The 19,933-nt window shown below is 41.3% G+C and overlaps 1 protein-coding gene across 1 annotated transcript in view; it reads left to right on the forward strand.

Moving 5' to 3' along the window:
• Nucleotides 1-19,933, forward strand: part of si:dkey-11f4.7 (piezo-type mechanosensitive ion channel component 2) — a 718,195-nt gene that overhangs the window by 289,460 nt on the left and 408,802 nt on the right. The window contains 2 exon segments of the mRNA XM_058786444.1: nucleotides 5,057-5,158; nucleotides 5,249-5,414. Coding sequence (XP_058642427.1) covers nucleotides 5,057-5,158; nucleotides 5,249-5,414 — 268 coding nt within the window.

Consider the following 19,933-nt stretch of genomic DNA (forward strand, 5'->3'; position numbering starts at 1 on the left):
GTTGCAGGATCGCTGTTTGGTGAAGTCTTCTGTTGTGACAAGTCAGAAGCGTTTGGATCCATTTGCAGCTTTTATTAAGAATAGTCAGACAATACAGGGTCAAATACCGGCAAGGCAGAAAAGCAGGGGCTAGACAGAGACAGAGTCGAATACCAGGCGAGAGATCAGGGCAGGCGTCTAGCAAACACAGTCCAGGTGAAACAATTCGAGGTCGGGGCAGGCAGAGAACAATCAGAAAAACAGGAAACGGTCCAAGGTCAAGTACAAAGAAAACAAACACGGGTATAATGCTCAGAAATGACAGCAAGGGCAAATCAAGACTTCGCAGAGAGTCTGTGTGTGTGAGTGGCTTATATGTGTGTGTGTAAATGAGGTGCAGGTGTGAATGAGCAGTCAGTCCCAGGTATGAGGGATGATGGGAAATGGAGTCTGAATGGGAATGGCTAATATTCAGGAGACGGGTCCCTCTGGTGGTGCGGAGGAGGCGGTACGGGAGCCTCCTCTGTAACAGGTGGACTGTTTTATTCAATTAAAATATTGTTCGAAATTTACTATAGGCCTACTGCTGGGTTAAATGAACCCAAAAAGGGTTTTTAAATTAAAAACCACACACAATATGACAACAGTAACAACACTAGCAACAGATAATAAAGATAAACATTTATTACACCAGTTCAGAAAAAAGCAAAGCAACTCCATACTTATACAGCTTATACAGTTAAACCAAATTATTTTGAAAAGCTGGTTTAAGAACAAATTTAAGATTTTGTTCAATGTTTTCATGTTTTTCACCCACTGGCGAAGTTAAACTATTATGGCCAAACCATCACGCTAATAAAAACAGTAATAAACACTGACAGTCAAGATTAAATATTCCATGGAGAAATTTATAAAATATTTTTAAATAAATACGGTGGGTAACTCGAAGCGAGGGTTGACAGATCATAATGCAAGTGGGAGAAGTCTCATATTACGGATCAACTCTGTTCATGTATCGCAGGGTACGATTAAATTAATTTACATTTAACCATTTTAATATGGAGAGACACTGAAATGTAGACCTTCGTTTATGTGTTTTTGACCTACACTGTACATGATGTGATAACAGTTCGCTATTCTGGTTTGTAATAGCATTGCACTAACTTTACTGTTAGCTAATTTTAGTCAGAGATACCTTGCTGAAGCACAAGATGACAGTAACGTTCTGCTTGAGCAGATGAAAATCGTAACTTAATGAGTGTATGACAACCAGAAAATGAACATTTTTGTCTTCATTTGGACTGGGGTTGAATGCTTAGGGACATTTAGCTCTGTTTTGTTTGTGTTTAGGAAATAGAATAAAATAAATGATATTGCCTATCCTCTCAGGATACCTGGAACAAGTACCATAGGCACATTGTTTTTCCATTTTTTGTAGCATAAACACCATCAAGCCAATGCGACCTTCGGTTGAATGTCACCATTGTCTCTATGGCGCTGAAACCTAAAGATGTCCGAGTTCCGCTTCCCGCTCCCCGGTCAACTGCCATTGGATCACCTGCGTTCGAGGGGCTTACCGATAGGTCAATTGAGTGTCTCGGGTGGTTCAGCTCCAAATGCGAAGCCTGAAATGTCCGTGTGTGATATTACTGTGTTCATTACCTCGATTACCAAACTACTGTATAACAAACCCCGAGAAACAACAAAAATAAAACATAAAAATAAAAAACTGGTTATTTTAGTTAAAAACGTGTATTTGTAGTAAAACTGTGGTTATACAAATATACAAATATGGCAATCAATCTGCCAAAAAAGGTAACTACACTTTTACTATAATAAAACCATGGGTTATTTTCATAAGGGCTGGTATACTGGAAATCTCTGAACATGTCTAGTGTGTGCAATCAGAAATATCCTGTATTCAAAAATCTCAGTGCATCTCAAGTGTATGGACGTGTACTGGACTCAGCACACTCAGCCTGGGAAATTTTCGTACACGGGTCGTACACCTTAAGTTTCACTAAAATTTCCACTGTCTGATTTATCCCAGAAATTAGTCTTTTCATGCAGTGAAAAATATTGACATTAATATTTTGGATGGAATGATTGACCATTCTGTGAACCAATGCTGTTTTATTTCTTCCACATCTGACTTGGTACATTTTTATAATGACAGTTTTTCTGAAATACAGTTTTATTGGGACGATTGGCTTGTATTGGAGTAGCTGATAATGTGCTTCTTTGGTTTTCATCTTATTTAAGTGACAGGAATCAGTTTGTTCAGATTAAGAATGCTCAGTCAGAGCCTGTTACAGTTACTCAAGATGTTCCACAGGGGTCAGAGTTGGGTCCGCTTTTATTTATTATTTATATGCTACCCCTTTGTCACGTTTTTATCACGTATGGCATTAACTTCCTTTTTTACAATAATGATAGACAATTGTATATATCCACAAAACCTAACACTTTTCATCCTCCTTCTGAACTCACTAAAGCCGCTTTTCCACCAAAATTACCTGGAACAATTTGTCCCAGGAACTTTTTTCCCCCCAGACCTGTTGCTGTCAGCGTTTCCATCGCGGTCTAAAGTACTGAAAATATAAGGCAAATAGTCTGGTGACGTAAGTCTGTGCGCATTTCTCATTACCAAGTACACAAATTTCAGACTTGCATCCTCGGTAGTTCGGACTTCGCGAGTTCGACTCGGGAGTGTGAACTCCCGCGGACGGGACGACGCAAGTCCGGTGCAAACAGCAGCGTACTTAATAACATCAATCAGCTCGCCTTGGCTAATGCAATTTTCCTTACTGTATTTACAAGAAGACGAAATATGATATTAAACACCACTGCCTATTTTCGTGTTCATTTAAACATATTAATAGCTGCAGAAATGTAGTTCAGGGAATGTAGCCTATACATTACAATGAAACAAAATATTATATCAAACAGTTTTGCATCTTTTCATTTTCATTTTAATATATTAAAAGATTAATAGAATAAAGACCAAAGATTACCTGTTAGATTTACCCAAGACAAATTATATCTTATGTTTAACCACTACAGAGACATCAGAGGCAGCGGCAAATGTCAGAAGGACTAGCCGAGTTGAGGCTGCTCTCGTCGGGAAACATGAGCACTCACGTCTCCGAAATCGGCAAAGCACATTTTCAAATAGGCGCTGTCTTTATAAATAAACCACAGATTTGAGTTTTAAACAACTACATTCTCGCCTGAAATACTTTTAAAACTACATTTCATGACACAATAATAGTAATATTTAAAAAAATGTTGCTAATATACGGTGGTTGAAATACAATGCTGCATGAACAACAAACCGAGTACCGGCCCAAAGTCCCTGAGAAGGTTCTGGCTGCAGACATGTACTTGCATTTTCAGACTTGCACTCTCAGACTTTCACTCTCAGACACCCACATTTCCGCAAGTGACGTCACTTGCAGTATTTTTTTATTTTATTTTATTTTATTTATTTATTTATTATATTTTAAATTGAATCTCTCAACATTTTACACAAGTATCCAGGTGGTGAAGACAAGAAAAAAGAAACTAAATTACAAAGTTACTTGCAATCGCCGCTTGCACTCTTCGCTACCTGCGACGTCACTTGCAATCCACACAAATCGTGCCTGTTGCCAATGGAGACAAGACGCTATGGTGGTTAAATGAATAAAACTAATTTAATATTATAACATACAGGGTCCTGCAAGTCATCTGTAAGAGAAAAAGACAAGACCCGCAAATCCGTGGCCACAGAACAGCAGAATATGAACGCAATGTGTGGATTGCAAATGACATCGCAGGTAGCGAAGAGTGCAAGTAGCGATTGCAAATGACTTTGTAATTTAGTTTATTTTTTCTTATCTTCACCACCTGGCTACTTGTGTAAAATGTTGAGAGATTCGATTTAAAAAAAAGAATTAATAAACAAAATTAAAAAAGACTGCAAGTGACGTCACTTGTGGAAGTGCGGGTGTCTGAGAGTGCAAGTCTGAAAATGCAAGTGCATGTCTGCAGCCAGACCCTATTGAAGTCCCTAGTTCCTGGAGAAAGTTCCTGTGGTGGAAACAGGGCTTAAATGTTTGCAGGATGTTAACGTATGGATGGCTAATAACTCTTATAACTTCATAAATCAAACAAAATAGAGGCCTTTCTTGTTGAGTCTAGATCTGTTTTATCCAAAACTCAATCTTTCACCCTGCTTATCGATAACTCCCTGGTTAAAACGTTGACCCAGGTGAAAAGTATTTGTGTTATATTTGATGGTTTGCTTTCTATTGGTTCTTATTCATGCTTTGGTTACATCACGGATTGCAGACTTCTGAATTTCAAGTTGAGTTCCTTTGGTGGTAGGGCTTTTAGTTGTAAATTGCTTTTAATTGGGATTTTTTGCCTCTCCACATTCGTCAGCTGGATTCTATTTCCCTCTTTAAAGCTCAGGTTAAACTTCTATGTTTAGAATAGCTTTAGTGATTTGATTATTTGATTTGTATGTCTGTGTGTTTTGTATAGCTTTGTATTTTGTATGTTTTTGTATTTATCGCCTTCCTTATGTGATGTATGGTGTCCTTGAGAATCTTCAAAATCATAAAAATTTAAGGTATTATATTTATTTCTCCAAAAGCTCAAGCATACCTATATGCATGTGGAAAGGTGTATCAATCAAATTTATGGGGGGAAAATAAATCAGCTCCATTGCAGATTTCTTAGGATGTTCCAGTACAACCCATTGCAAGGGTTCCGCCAGGAGTGCAGTAGCAACTCGTACGACACACCACTCGTCTATGCTTTTTGTAATGACTACTCCAATAAAAATGTCAGTGATTTCAGACAATTGTGTCCCAATGTTCCCACTGTTTGTCAGTCCTGGTCCATTGCTGCAAACGTATGTGTCATATAAAAGAGCCTTTATTAATGAGCTGACAGGTCAAATCAAGTGTTAGGTAAGCACAGTGAGGACTATAGAGATAGTACCTGAATCATTCTGAAATCAAAAAGAAATGTTAATAAATCCCAGTATAAGAAAAACGTGTCCTAATGAAACCATTTCACTCTCTGCTAGATTATCCCTGGAGGAAGTCATCTGTGGCTCTGAGCTCTAATCTGATAAAGTGGCTGTATCTTCCAGACTACGGCATGATTCCCAACGCCAACTTCATTCTCTGTGACTTACTCCATCACACCACATTGAATCAGCATATCTGTCAAGAAAAATGTGTGTATCACTCTCATTTTCTAATTTATTTTCAATCAGATGACTGCCTGCTGTTGCTGGTAGCATCTCTGCAGTGGCAGGTCTTTGAGGAAGAAAATCAGGCTAGTGTGAGACTCCTGGCGGGAGAGAATGTGGAGATCAGCCGAAATCTGGATCCACAAACACTCAACCAGTACACTGCTGTCAACAACTTTCTTCATTGCCGGTATGTGTTAGTTTTTCATTAGTGTACATTTTCATAATAATAATAATAATAATTTGTCAGCCAGTGACAGCATTTTTGACCATTTTAACAAAACTTTCATGGCCCCCAGAATATTTTATGAATATCTGAACATAGAATATGTGACCCTGGACCACAAAACCAGTCTTAAGTCTCATGAGTATGTTTGTAGCAATGGCCAACAATACATTGTATGGGTCAAAATTATAGATTTTTCTTTTATGCCAAAAATCATTAGGATAATAAATAAAGATCATGTTCCATGAAGATATTTTGTAAATTTTCTACCGTAAATATATAAAAAATTAAGTTTTAATTAGTAATATGCATTGCTAAGAACTTCATTTGGCAACTTTAAAGGTGATTTTCTCAATATTTAGATTTATTTGCACCCTTAGATTCCAGATTTTCAAATAATTGTATCTCGGCCAAATATTGTCCTATACTGTACACCCTTGCTGTAGAAAAATGGCCAAATTCTGACAGTAACATACCATTTTCTATAAAACAGTAATATTCTGTAGAAAACAATGCATTCTGGGTAACATTTGCCATTTTTGAGAAAGCAGCCTACAGAAATATACTGTGAATTAATAGAGCTCAAAGTCGACACTCAGAGGCTGTGTTCAAAATCACACCCTATACCCTCATTCACTATTCCCTACATTAGCTTACTTGACTGAGTGATTAAAAGGAAGTGAGTGAATTCTGATGAACACCTGATGATAACAAGCAGAATCACTGAAGAACAGAGAAACAAGCAGAAACACAAGAACAACAACTGACTTCCAGCTTCAGCTTTAAGATACTTTCACAGAGTGTGAAACCAGTTTAGTTTTACTGAAAATTATAACAGTTTTATTGAAAATAATAGTTTGTAGTTACCGTGATGGAGGTAAGTGTTTGCTTTAGTTGTGCCCTTAAACCTTGACTCTTACCATGAAACCTTTTCTGTCTGCTGTAACTGTGTGTTCAAAAAGCACATTTGTTACGGCAAGAAGAAATGGATCAGATGATTTTGGTTGTTATGATGCCATAATTATTGTAGACTCATCTGAATCTCTGACCTCATCCAGTGTTTAACCCTCTGGGGTCGACAAACGCATATATGCGTTTTGAGGCAGATTTTCCTGATAAGGCCGAAATTAGCTTGAATTTCTCTGCCATTTTTGATCGTACAGATAAGAGCAATACACCATTCGAATCTGTAAGGGGTCTACTTTTATTTGTATACACTCATAATAAAAACTAAACTTTGTGCTTTTGAAGAATAAAGAAAACAAACAGGGTGCGCTCTCCGTCTTCTCCGTCTCCGCGAACTGCTTTTTGAAACACGTCACTAAAATGAACTGTAACTCAGCAAATACTTCACACAGAGACATGAGAAACATATCTATAGAAAGCTTGACATGTCTAATGTTAAATGAAGTAAGTCTTACCGAAAACAAATATTCTGTGATAAAGTAATCCGTATGAAACCAAGGACATGTCCAGTTTTTTCGTCTGGTCTCATTATCTCTAATTAGGTCACGCCCACGTGCTGCTCGCGCTATTGTTATTACAAACCTCCACGCGAGCCACGCGGCATGTAAACGCCCACACCACCGTAAACAAAGCAGCAACGCATTCATCTCGGATACTTTTCAGTTTTGGAAGAACACGCTGTGAGGAAAAAGCCTTGTATTTACCCCCAGAAGACGCGCTGAGAGGAAAAAGCTTTTGTTTAGTTCACAAACAGAGCGAGTGCAGCTGGAGCCGGCGGAGGAGGAGATACTTTATACCGAGTAAGTAATGTTTCTTATTGGCATTCGATAATTTGTTGTTGTGACAAAGTTGAACGCATTTACTGGTGAACTTACTCCAGAATAAAATGTGTAAAATCGAGTGCAACATTTTGAAATATGATAGGCAACCTTTCATTGCATTTAAATGTTGCACGACGTGAGGATAGTTATATGTTCTATGCTTTATTTATTTTGAATAGTACAAATATGTAGGCCTATACATTATAATAAATATAATGTACTGTTTTTGCTGTACTTTGGATCAAATGAATGCAGGCTTGGTGAGCTGAAGACACTTCTTACTGTTACTGTTCTACACAAATCTTACTGTTTAAATAATTTGACTGGTAGTGTATGTATTGTCACCATGTTTGCTTTGTCTTTGTCCGTTCATTGTGTTGCTCACGTCTGTTTTGTGTTTTCTCATGCAGTTTCTGCTGTCTCCTGTTTTCCTTGGTTCCAGTTTCCTGCCACTGTTTTGGATATTTTGGATATTGCACCCACGATGTCTTGACTCTTCTGTTGTTTATTTGTTTGTTTGTTCCTAATAAACTGTTTAACTGCACTCGCAAGTGAATCTCAAGTTATTTTATGTGATAGTTATACGTATACACATTTCTTTTTTCCTCACATTCTTTCTTGTAACTCTTCTCTCTCAGTCACACACCTGACTCGATGGCTCATTATGGAGCTCATTATGCGGGCCTTTGTCTTCTCAGGTGTGAGTCACGCCCTCTCGCATAGAGCCTTTCCACTCAAAAAGTGACTTAGAATCTTTAAATCAAAATATTGTTTTCTGTGAGCAAGTAAACAAGATGATTTACATATCATTTTGAAGCAAAAATTCTAGGCTACAAGATCCAGTTCTCAAAAGTCTTGTGAACAAATGTTCTGTATGTGTTTTATGGCCTTATTTCAGTGACTTCAAAATTTTAGTTTTTCACTAGCCATGCATAAACGTTTCTTTCTCAAAAACAAAATAATGTACATAAATGCTAACATATTATTGTAGCCCAGTTTGTGCTGTTTACAGTGATATAAAACTTTAGCCATTTATATGTTTATAAGCAACTGAAAAAAACACAAATGTAAGGGCATGTCAAAACTTCTCCAGGCCCCCAAAAACACCCTTAGACCCCAGAGGGTTAATATCTAATTACATGAGTGTTTATGTTTATTTTTATTGTTCTATGATTTTACAGCATGAGATTGAACAATGTTTCAATAATCAGTAATTTTTAACCCTTTACTACATAGCGTTGCCTTCTGGCAATGGAAAGTTTTTCTTATGCCCCATGTTCAGTACATGTTTTTTAAAATGATTTCAACCCATTAAAATGTTTGAAATCTATCAAGGAACAGTCCAATGAGGTGTGGGAATCACTATCAAGCACCATTTGAAGGTGGGACATCCTGTTCTGACAAATGGTGACAGGAGCATATGGTATGAGAAGGCGGCAAGATTATTTGCTTTAGTAATAGTATTTAAAATGACATGAACTGAACATAAAAAAATGTGTGTGTGGGTGTGTGTATGATGGTGTAGAGAAGTCTTCCGTCAGGTTTTATGAATTTGTTTTTATTTTGCATGTTCAGAAATTCAGTTTATATTTTCGCTGCCTTTTACACAGAGTAAAATCTCATTCCATGAAGTACATGATCTGACACAACACACTACATCAGGGCTGGGAAACTTCGGTCCTGGAGGGCCACTGTCCTGCAGAGTTAGCTCCAACCCTAATCAAACATATCAGCACCAGCTAATGCATGTATTTTAAGATCACTAGAAAGCTACAAGCAGGTGTTTTTAATTAGGGTTGGAGCTAAACTCTGCAGGACAGTGGCCCTCCAGGACCGAAGTTTCCCAGCCCTGCACTACGACACTGTGGCGAGGGGGCGTAGTTTAGTGAAGTCTGCAGCGGGAGAGAGAGCTGGGAGACAGGCGGTGAGTAAGTGGGTCAAGTGCAAATGACAAACACCTGTGTCTTGTTCCAGTAAGTGGCATGGGGAGACCACATAAAGACACCTGGGAACGTCAGAGAGTGAGAGAGAGACCAACTGCTGACTGCTGGCTGCTGGCTGGGGATTGTGCGGGCGTGGAACCCTCTATTGCTCAGGAGAGCAGAACTTTATATTGCGTATGCATGTGTTATATTGAGCGCTGATAGCATGACTTTTTGTTGACAATTGAAGCTAAATAAACCCCAGTGACAGCCCAGTCGACCTCGTCCTCTTCCTTCCTGAACATTGACTTTGACTTTGTTACACTGGTGCCGAAACCCGGGAAGGAAGCAGGAGGGACGCTGCCATCATGCAGACTCCAACAAGCACGCTGTTTGTGGACGTCATCTCATCTCTTGCGGTCCTCCACCAAGAACAACACCAGGCGCTGCTGGATATGCGGACTGACCAGGAGCACGGCTTCCAGGCCATTTTCCGGGCGCAACAGGAGGACCGCGAGACGTTCCGGAGCTGGATGAACTGGGAGGTTCGGGCAGAAACAACAGCACGAGCAACCCCACCCCACTGAACAAGATGGGGGCTCAGGATGACCCCGAAGCTTTCTTAGATCTCTTTGAGAAAACCGCGGAAGCTGGGAGGTGGCCTCGAGAGCAGTGGCCGGTGCGTCTGATACCGCTGTTGTCAGGGGAAGCGCAGGTGGCTGCTCAGCAACTGCCCGTGCCGAACCTCCTGGTCTTTGATGATCTGAAAAGAGCCATCCTCCAGCGGGTCGGCCGAAGCCCAGAGCAACATCACCAGCGGTTCCGGTCGCTGGTCCTGGGCGAGAGCGGTCGGCCCTTTGTGATGGCACAACAGCTCCGGGACTCATGCCGCAAATGGCTGCTGGCTGAGGGAAGCGACGTCGACCACATCATCGACCGGGTGGTACTGGAGCAGTTCGTCACTCGTCTGCCAAGGAAGACTGCAGAGTGGGTCCAGTGCCACCGACCGACGTCGTTGGACTCAGCCATCCAACTGGCGGAGGATCAGATGGTAGCATGCCCCGGGGTCGGCGAACCCCTTCCAGCTGTCTCCCTCTCGTCACCTTTACTTTCTCGCTCTCTCTCTCCCTCTGCTGCTCGACCTGTCCCCCTTCCTAGGTCCCGTCCTCCAGGTCTTCCTCGAGTCCCGCCCCGAGGGCAGGGTGGGACCGGCCAGGATTATGCCGCTGGTCTGAGAGTACCGCCAAGGGGGGCGGGGCTGACCACCGCTGGGACAGATACTGTCTCCTTTCCCCCGCTCTCTCCACGCCACTCACTTAACCCACTTCCTGCCACTAGGGCGGCGGGGAGGTCTGGGCCGGCCTGTTGGCGTTGCGGGGACACGGGGCATTTTATTGACAGGTGTCCGGTGATGGAGGTGGGGACAATGATCCGGGTCCCGGATGCGCCGCAGGCTGCCCCCGGTTAGGCTGGCGGGTACCAAATACCTGTGAGTATTAAGGGGGGTACCTATCAGGCTCTGGTGGATTCAGGATGTAACCAAACCTCTATCCATCAAAGCCTGATTCGGCCCGAGGCATTGGATACAAGCCGCATGGTTCAGGTACGGTGTGTGCACGGGAATGTGGTGAGATATCCTTTAATGTCCGCTGTGATCCAATTTAGGGGACAAAATCATAGTGTGGAGGTCGCAGTTAACCCGCACCTCCGACATCCGCTGATTCTGGGAACTAATTGGCCTGCTTTTAGTGAATTATTGGGATGTTTTTGTGCGGATGTCACTTGGGGAAAAGGAAAACAGGGAAGGGGCGCACTCGTACAGGTGGGAGAGGTTGAACCGGGACCACTGAGTCCTGAACCAGAGGAACAGTGGAATCGAGAGGCTGATCCTCTTGGAGCGTGATGATTTTCCTCTGGAACAGACTCAGGATGAGTCATTAAAACATGCTTTTGAACAGTTCCGTTATATCGACGGTCAACCTCTCCAGCCTGCTCGGCCGCTCTCCTATCCCTATTTTTCAATTGTGAAAGATCGGTTGTATCGAGTGACCCAAGACGCTCAGACAAAGGAAGATACGACACAGTTGTTAGTGCCAAAAAGCCGTCAGGAAATGCTTTTCCAGGCGGCTCATTGTAATCCCATGGCTGGACATTTAGGCCAAACGACAACACTAAATCGTCTCATGGGCCGTTTTTTTTGGCCGGCCATTCATGAGAACGTACGCAGGTGGTGCGCGTCTTGTCGCGAATGTCAGCTGGTAAACCCACCGGCCTCCCCAAAAGCGCCTTTGCGCCCTCTACCGTTAATGCAGGTCCCCTTCGAAAGAATTGGGATGGACCTCATCGGGCCATTCGAGCGATCAGCGAGAGGACATCGCTTTGCATTAGTCCTGGTGGACTATGCAACCCGATATCCCGAGGCGGTGCCGCTCCGCAGCATTTCTGCCAAGAGTGTTGCGGACGCGCTGTTTCGCTTAATCTCCCGAGTGGGGATCCCGAAAGAGATCCTCACTGATCAAGGCACGGCGTTTATGTCACGTACGTTACGTGAACTATATGAATTATTGGGCATTAAATCGATTCGCACCAGCGTCTATCACCCACAAACGGACGGACTGGTGGAACGATTTAATCGCACGTTAAAAACCATGATTCGTAAGTTCGTTCACGAAGACGCCAAAAATTGGGATAAGTGGTTGGAACCCCTCTTGTTCGCTGTGCGGGAGGTCCCGCAAGCCTCAACGGGGGTTTCCCCCTTCGAGCTTCTTTATGGACGTCAGCCCCGAGGGGTTCTTGATGTCCTGAGAGAAACTTGGGAGGACGGAACTTCTCAAAGTAAAAATGAAATTCAGTATGTACTGAACCTGAGAATAAAACTCCACACTCTGGGGCGGCTATCTAGGGAGAATTTGTTACAGGCCCAGGACAGACAAAGCCGGCTATATAACAGGGGAACCAATTTGCGGAAATTTTCACAGGAGATAAAGTGCTTGTATTGCTCCCAACCCGAGTTCCAAATTACTTGCAGTGGCAAGGACCGTTTGAGGTCACACGGCAAGTTGGAGATCTCGATTATGAGGTGGTACGAACAGATAGGAGTGGGGCACATCAAATCTATCACCTCAACCTCCTAAAAAAATGGAGCGAGGCGGAGTCAGTGATGCTGGTGACGGTGGTGAGTGGAGAAGATGATCTCGGGCCGGAAGTGAGCATCAAAACGCAATCTCTCGCTCTGGCCCCGGGAGGAGATCATCTCTCGCCCTCCCAGCTCACTGACGTGGCCAGGTTGCAAGCAGAATTTGCTGATGTGTTCTCGCCCCTACCTGGTCGAACAAATCTCATTCAGCATCATATCGAGACCGAGCCAGGCCTAGTAGTACGCAGTCGGCTGTATCGGTTACCTGAACACAAGAAAAAGGTGGTTCAGACGGAATTAGAGGCAATGCTCGAAATGGGAGTAATAGAAGAATCCAACAGTGATTGGGCGAGCCCGATAGTCTTAGTTCCTAAAACGGACGGCTCGGTCTGATTCTGTGTAGATTACCGCAAAGTGAATGCCGTGTCGAAATTCGACGCGTATCCAATGCCACGAGTCGACGAATTGCTTGATCGGCTGGGCACAGCTCGTTTTTATTCGACACTGGATTTAACGAAAGGATATTGGCAGATCCCCTTATCGCCGGTATCTAAAGAAAAGACAGCCTTCACAACGCCGTTTGGATTACACCAATTCGTTACGCTTCCGTTCGCTTGTTCGGGCGCGGCTACTTTCAGCGACTCATGGACCGTATTCTCCGGCCCCATGCTGCATATGCCGCTGCCTACCTGGATGATATCATCATCTATAGTAATGACTGACTAAGTACAGCACCATAAAGAAGGAGTGTTTGGCCATCAGGTGGGCCGTCCTCACCCTCCGATATTATCTCCTGGGACGGGAATTCACTCTCTGTTCGGACCACGCCCCTCTGCAGTGGCTCCACTGCATGAAGGATACCAACGCGCGGATAACTCGTTGGTATCTGGCGTTACAGCCTTTTAAGTTCCAGGTGGTCCACAGGCCGGGTGTACAGATGGCTGTGGCCGACTTCCTCTCCAGGAATGGGGGGGGGGGCTGCAGGCTCCCCGGCCTGAGTTGGGCGGTGGGGGTAAGTGGCGAGGGGGGCGTGGTTCAGCGAGGTCTGCAGCGGGAGAGAGAGCTGGGAGACGAGCGGTGAGTAAGTGGGTCAAGTGCAAATGACAAACACCTGTGTCTTGTTCCAGTAAGTGGCGTGGGGAGACCGCATAAAGACACCTGGGAACGTCAGAGAGTGAGAGAGAGACCAACTGCTGACTGCTGGCTGGGGATTGTGCGGGCGTGGAACCCTCTATTGCTCAGGAGAGCAGAACTTTATATTGCGTATGCATTGTGTTATATTGAGCGCTGATAGCACGACTTTTTGTTGACAATTGAAGCTAAATAAACCCCAGTGACAGCCCAGTCGACCTCGTCCTCTTCCTTCCTGAACATTGACTTTGACTTTGTTACAGACACAAACCTACGTCTGTATCAAATGCAATATATCAATGTGTTTCAAGTGTTTTCCCCTTTTCACTTAATGATTTATTGACAGATTTGTGATTTTGTATTGCTCTCTGAACATTGTCTTATGACATGTGAATGGAGAATTTTCTCCGTGATTCTTCACCGTGATTCTGTTGCACAACATTGTCAAAACAATATTTTGTGATGGAGGGGGGTGAGAGGTGGTCAAAAAAATGTTTTATCAATAAAATGTTCCCAAATAAACCAAAACATTATGTGGAATATATATTTTTTTATCATGTACCATCAAAATGCATGCAGTAGAGCAGTGTTTCTCAACCCTGGTCCTGGGCGCCCCCCAACACTGCACATTTTGTATGTCTCCCTTATCTGACACACCCATTTCAGGTCCTGGAGTTTCTTCTAATGAGCTCATGAGATAAATCAGGTGTGTTTGATTAGGGAGACACACAAAATGTGCAGTGTTGGGGGCCGCCCAGGACCAGGGTTGAGAAACAATGCAGTAGAGGATTAAGAATTAAAAAAACAAAAAACATTTTGAACTCCTGCATCACTTAGACACTCACAGACATCAACAGTCAGCACAGGAATCTCACCAATGGTGACAGAAGTTTCATGCTGCAATGCATGCAGGGTGCCAGCATAAAATGAAACTCCCAGCATGTACTGCAGTGTGAATAAAATACACAGCTGAATGGTCTTACTGTTTTCCTTATTTGCATGTATTATTTTTAGGGATACCACTTTTTCCAGTACTCGCCCGATATTGATACTTTTATTTTTGGTACTTGCCGATACCGAGGACCGATACCGATATTTTCATTGCATTTGTAAATTTTTTAAATATTGGGTACAGAAACCAAAAGTGTATGTATAATGTTAGTTGGTTAACTTCATTTATCAAATAGATACAGTCAAACCAAAATGTATTCAGAAACCTTCAACATTTCTCACATTATCACAGTGTATTCGCTATAGTTTATGGTAAAAAAAATATGACAAGAACTCAAACAGTTAAACAGTGTCAGAACAAATTCAGCTTTATAATGTCAGATAACTTTGATATAAATGAATAAATGAATCAGCACCCTGGTCAACGATACTTGTGTTTAGTGGTGCTTTATAAATAAACTGAATTGAATTGAATTACAATCAACCAAAAATTATTAAGACAGCTGTTAGTATGACAATATTTACACAACTATCAATAATTTGTCGGGCAACCCTTAGCCTTAATGACAGCCTGTAGTCTCCTGGGCATGCTGTCAACCAGGTTCATGTAAACCTGAACTTCAATTTTTTCCTAGACTCGGTCTGAATAATTTTTGGTTCCAAATTTGTATGAATTTTACTGGTAGTACACTGTATGAAGAATCTTTGGATATAATATGTCACAGTTCACTTTATATTGCTATCCTCACATGCATAAATTAACTATAGTGTCCTGCACCCACTAGTAAAAAATATCAAAAATTATATTTGGTCTCTGAATAATTTTTGGTTTGACTGTATATCCATCGGTTATTTTCACACTTAATTATACCCATTAAAATTTATTTTACAAGTTTTTGTTACTTTCACTGTTCATTTTTTTTTTTTTTTTTTTGCTCTGGTACATCATCTTTAATTTAATAGCATTAGAGCTGCTCCATTGCAGCGGCTCAGTACTGTAATCACACATTTTGCTGGAACCACTCGTTATAAATCTCCTAACTGTGATATTTTCAGAAATAGAAGTCTTTTTTTTTTTTTCTTTCATCTGAAACATGCTGCAATTTATATTTCAAAGCCACTCATATAATGCTGAAACACTCATGAAGCAAGCAAAACACACCAAACACGCGCACGTATTTGTACTGGTGCAGAATGAGGGGGACAAGTAACGAACAGCCTAGCGCATGTCACATAGGCTGAGAACTGGCCCTCCGACTGAGCCTGGTTTCTCCCAAGGTTTTTTTTCTCCATTCTGTCACCGATGGAGTTTTGGTTCCTTGCCGCTGTCGCCTCTGGCTTGCTTAGTTGGGGACACTTATTTTCCAGCGATATTGTCTACATGATTGCACAGATACTATTTGAACTGAACTGAACTGAACTGAACTGAGCTGAACGATGACATCACTGAATTCAATAATGAAATGCTTTTAACTGAAAACTGAGTGTTTAATCTTGTCATTTTACATTATTGACACTATTTTCCTATTCTGATATTGGAAAGTTGCTTTGACACAATATGTATTGTTAAAAGCACTATATAAATAAAGGTGACTTGACTTGACAGGCTGCTAGTTTCACTTTTACTTTTCACACTGCTTAGCCCATCTGCTCATGCACATCAGCTATAAAGGCATTAATACTGAATGTTTAACATTATTCATTGCATACATCTGCTTTGTAGACATCCTTAATCTCTAATAATTCCATTCTGCTGTCTGTTGTTCTGTTGTCGGTGTTTCTTTGTCTGAATATGGCACTTATCACATGCTGTGTGGTATCGGCATTTGGTATCGGGGCATTTTAACGAGTACGAGTACGAGTACAAGTACAAGTACAGGAGCTCAGTATCGGTGCATCCCTAATTATTTTGCTTGTGTTTTTGTTGTGACTTTTTGTAGCCTGTTTTAGTGATGTTAAGAGTTTATCCTTTTTTTTTTTTTTTTTAATTGTTACCATTGTTGAGATTCATATGCTGATTTTGATGTCTGTGGGTTTCTCAGTGATGCAGGTTTTTTTTGCACAATGTGTTCAAAAAATCCTTCATTATAACTGATTGCTGCTGTAACTCTTGTTGTAGTTTCACAGTGGTGTTAATATGAAATTTAACTGTGTTAATTTTGTACATTTGATAAGGGATCAGACACTGGATTAATTTAGTGAATCAAGGAACTACATTATGATCACTTCATCATTAATATATAATCAGCATTTACTGATCATCTTACTTTTTTTTTTTTTTTTGCTATAATAAATGTGCTTTGTAAAGACACAGTTAGAACAGCCAAAGTAATGGCTGATATTAAAAAGTCAAAGGTCGGGAGCCCAACTGAAGCAAACACTGACCACCAAAATGGTAATTCAGGCCAAAAATGTTCAATAAAACACAAACATCTGAACCTCTGTTAATTCTCAATAAGAGCTTCTGTAGACGTATGACAGAAAGTTAAACTGGTTAGTAGGGATGTGACAAGATCTGACAGTTCTCGCGAAAACGTGACGATATCCTCGAAAAATATTTTGCAATGTTTGCATTAGAGCTGTACCATTAATCGTTAAAAATTGAGCTTGTGATCTTGATTCAAACACCCATGCAATCTTATTCTTGAATGACAAATGTCTATTAAGACTGTTTCACATTGCGAGTGTCAGTGGAGCGTGAGATGTTGATGAATCAGAGGGTCGACCATCATCATGCTTCCGATGTGAACGCTGTCAGTCTAACCACAAGCTGCTAACGCTCCACTGACGCTTACGATGTGAAACAGATGTTAAAGACATTCAAATCTGCATTCATGCTGCTGTGGATCCAAAAAGAGCAACACAAACAGTCTTTTCAACGACACATCATTATTTCTCTGTTACAGACATTTAAATAACAGAAGTATTGGGATACAAGTTTATATTTTGGGTATAAACACTTATTGTCTACAGTAGCAATCAAAACAAAAGTATCTTAACACTTGTATTGTAACGGTTATCATCTTCCGCCAGGAGGTGGCGACAACCCATTTAAAAAATGTATTTGACATTGAATCATTCATTCAGGAGATTCCAGTAGTAAAATAAGTCATTATGAAGTGAGACACTGACTCCTTCATTGAATTGTTTTTTGTTTGTTTTTTTGTTTTCAAATTAATATATATATATATATATATATATATATATATATATACAGTATATATATATATATATATATATATTTTTTTTTTTTTTTTTTTTTATTTTTTTTTTCAAAGACTGAAACAATGAACATTTTGTCAGAACAACTACTAAATTACGTTATTTTGTGAGAGAATCGTGAGCTCCAATTTATAAAAAAAAATTGATTCTCAATTGATGCAGAATCGTGCAGCTCTAGTTTACATATTTTTACTGCATATAATTCATTAAAATAGAAGTTTAATTTCATAAAGTATAAGTTGATTTCAAAATGCACCTACATTTTTGGCATTTTGTGTTTTTCAGTTTAATAAAAGACTATTTTCCCTATATATTTCATCATTGAGGATTTTTTTTTTTTAAAGTCTAAAAATCTCGTCTCATCTCGTTCTCGTGTCTCGTCTCGTCTCGTGGGATAAGTGTCTCGTCACACCCCTACTGGTTAGTAATAAGTGTAATAATGTATAATGCCTGGAAGTCAGTTGTAATTTTTGTGTTTCTGCTCGTCTCTTTTCAGTTTTCTGTTCTTGTTCCTCTTTTCTTCAATGCTTCTGCTTGTTAACAGCAGGTGTTCATCACTAATACTCAACAATCACTTACATATTCATTTAAGTACCTCACTGCAACCCTGTGTCAGTGTTACTTTTTGTCTTTGTAGTGTGGACACTGCAGGATTTTTTTGTGGGGTTGAAAGGGTTAAACGTGTAAGATAAAAAGACACACCCACACAATTTATTTTAACAGTAATAAACTGTTAATTAACTATATGCCAAAAAAAACTATAGAAAAACAGTAATACACTAGCAACACTGTTGCCACTAGTTTACTGTAAAATCAAGTAAAAACGGCAATGAATTGTAAAACTTCACAGAGAAAAGGGGTCCAAAAGGGGGCATTACCCCCTCAGAAAGAATTTGTTCCCCCTCAGTTTTCTTAACAAAACGTATTTATTTAAACTGTTAATGGATAATTAATTGTAGGTGCATGGGCGCAACGTCCGCAGAGCACATAAAGTTGTGTTCGATTTGAGCAGATCAATCAGTGTCTGACTTGAAGCAGTGTAGCTAGCCTATCAAAGTAGGTATCAACGTGATTTGTGCCCCCTAGAAATTTAAATGCTCCCTGACTGAGGTGCCCTGGCGCCGGCCCTGAATAAAAGGAGAGTAAATGCTGAAATTAAGTGTTATTCTATGTGTTTTTACACACAATGATATAGGTGTCACGGACACGCCAGGCTCTTCCACCTATCAGTGCTCACAATCACCAGAATACTAATCACGCACATCTGATTGTCATTCACCAATCACCCACACAGCACTATAAGAACATACAGTCCACACAGCCACATTGTTTGGTCTCCCAAGTGGAAAAGGACTCAAACCTATGCTAAATTACTTACCTGTTGCTCCAAGTCTCCTTGATCTCCTGTGTTCCCCTCGTGTGTTCCTGTGTGTGTGCTCCGTCTACTTCCTGCATCCAGCTCCATCACTCCAGCTCCTGGAAAACCCGTGATCCTCGACGTCTCCGTCTCACCTGGTAATCAAGAACATCACTATCAGTATCATCTCCAGTTAAAGACTCTGAATCTGCTATACTCACCAGTTCCTTGATCTCCCGCATGCTGTTCAATAAACCCGTCTGTTTGATTTTAACTCACCTGTGTCTCGAGTCTGACTTCCCTTTACAAAAGACCAGACCTTACCATCATGAATCAAACAGACCTCCAGAACTCCAGAACCAAACCCCGAACCCATGCAGATCGACAGTGCCCGTCTCACTTCGGCTGAACTTCGACAAGACATGTAATAAGGACATGTCCTACTCATCCTCCACGACCCGTGGTGAGTGTGGTTTCTACCTCTTCAGTCAATATAAAACCACTCTAACCACTACTGTTCAGATTACCACTCCTTGTCACTGTGTTTCAGTTTATGCCCTCCTCGACTCTGGGTTAGCCGGCAACTTCATCTCCGCCGACTTATGTAACAAACTCCAACTCAAGAAGAGACTCAACGATGTCTCGTACAAGATTCAGTCAATAACAGGCAAGCCCCTGGTGAGAGGAAAAGTTCGACACTGTGTGGGTCCCATCTGGTTACAAGTCGGTCAGCTTCACAAAGAAGAGATCTGTTTATTGGTTCTGGAGGAATCCACTGTTGGGATAGTGTTGGGGCGCCCATGGCTCGTTTCCCATAACCCATCTATCTCATGGTCCACCGGAGACATCCTGAAGTGGGGTAACGACTGCTTTCCAGACTGTTTCCCAGAATTCCCCAAACCAGTCAAGTCCATTCCAGTGCTTCCAGTCAATTCCACATCCATTGAAAGTCCCCTTGAAAATCGCTCCGTTGACAT

The sequence above is a fragment of the Onychostoma macrolepis genome, chromosome 09 (assembly GCF_012432095.1).
Source record: "Onychostoma macrolepis isolate SWU-2019 chromosome 09, ASM1243209v1, whole genome shotgun sequence".
Classification (NCBI taxonomy): Eukaryota; Metazoa; Chordata; class Actinopteri; order Cypriniformes; family Cyprinidae; genus Onychostoma; species Onychostoma macrolepis.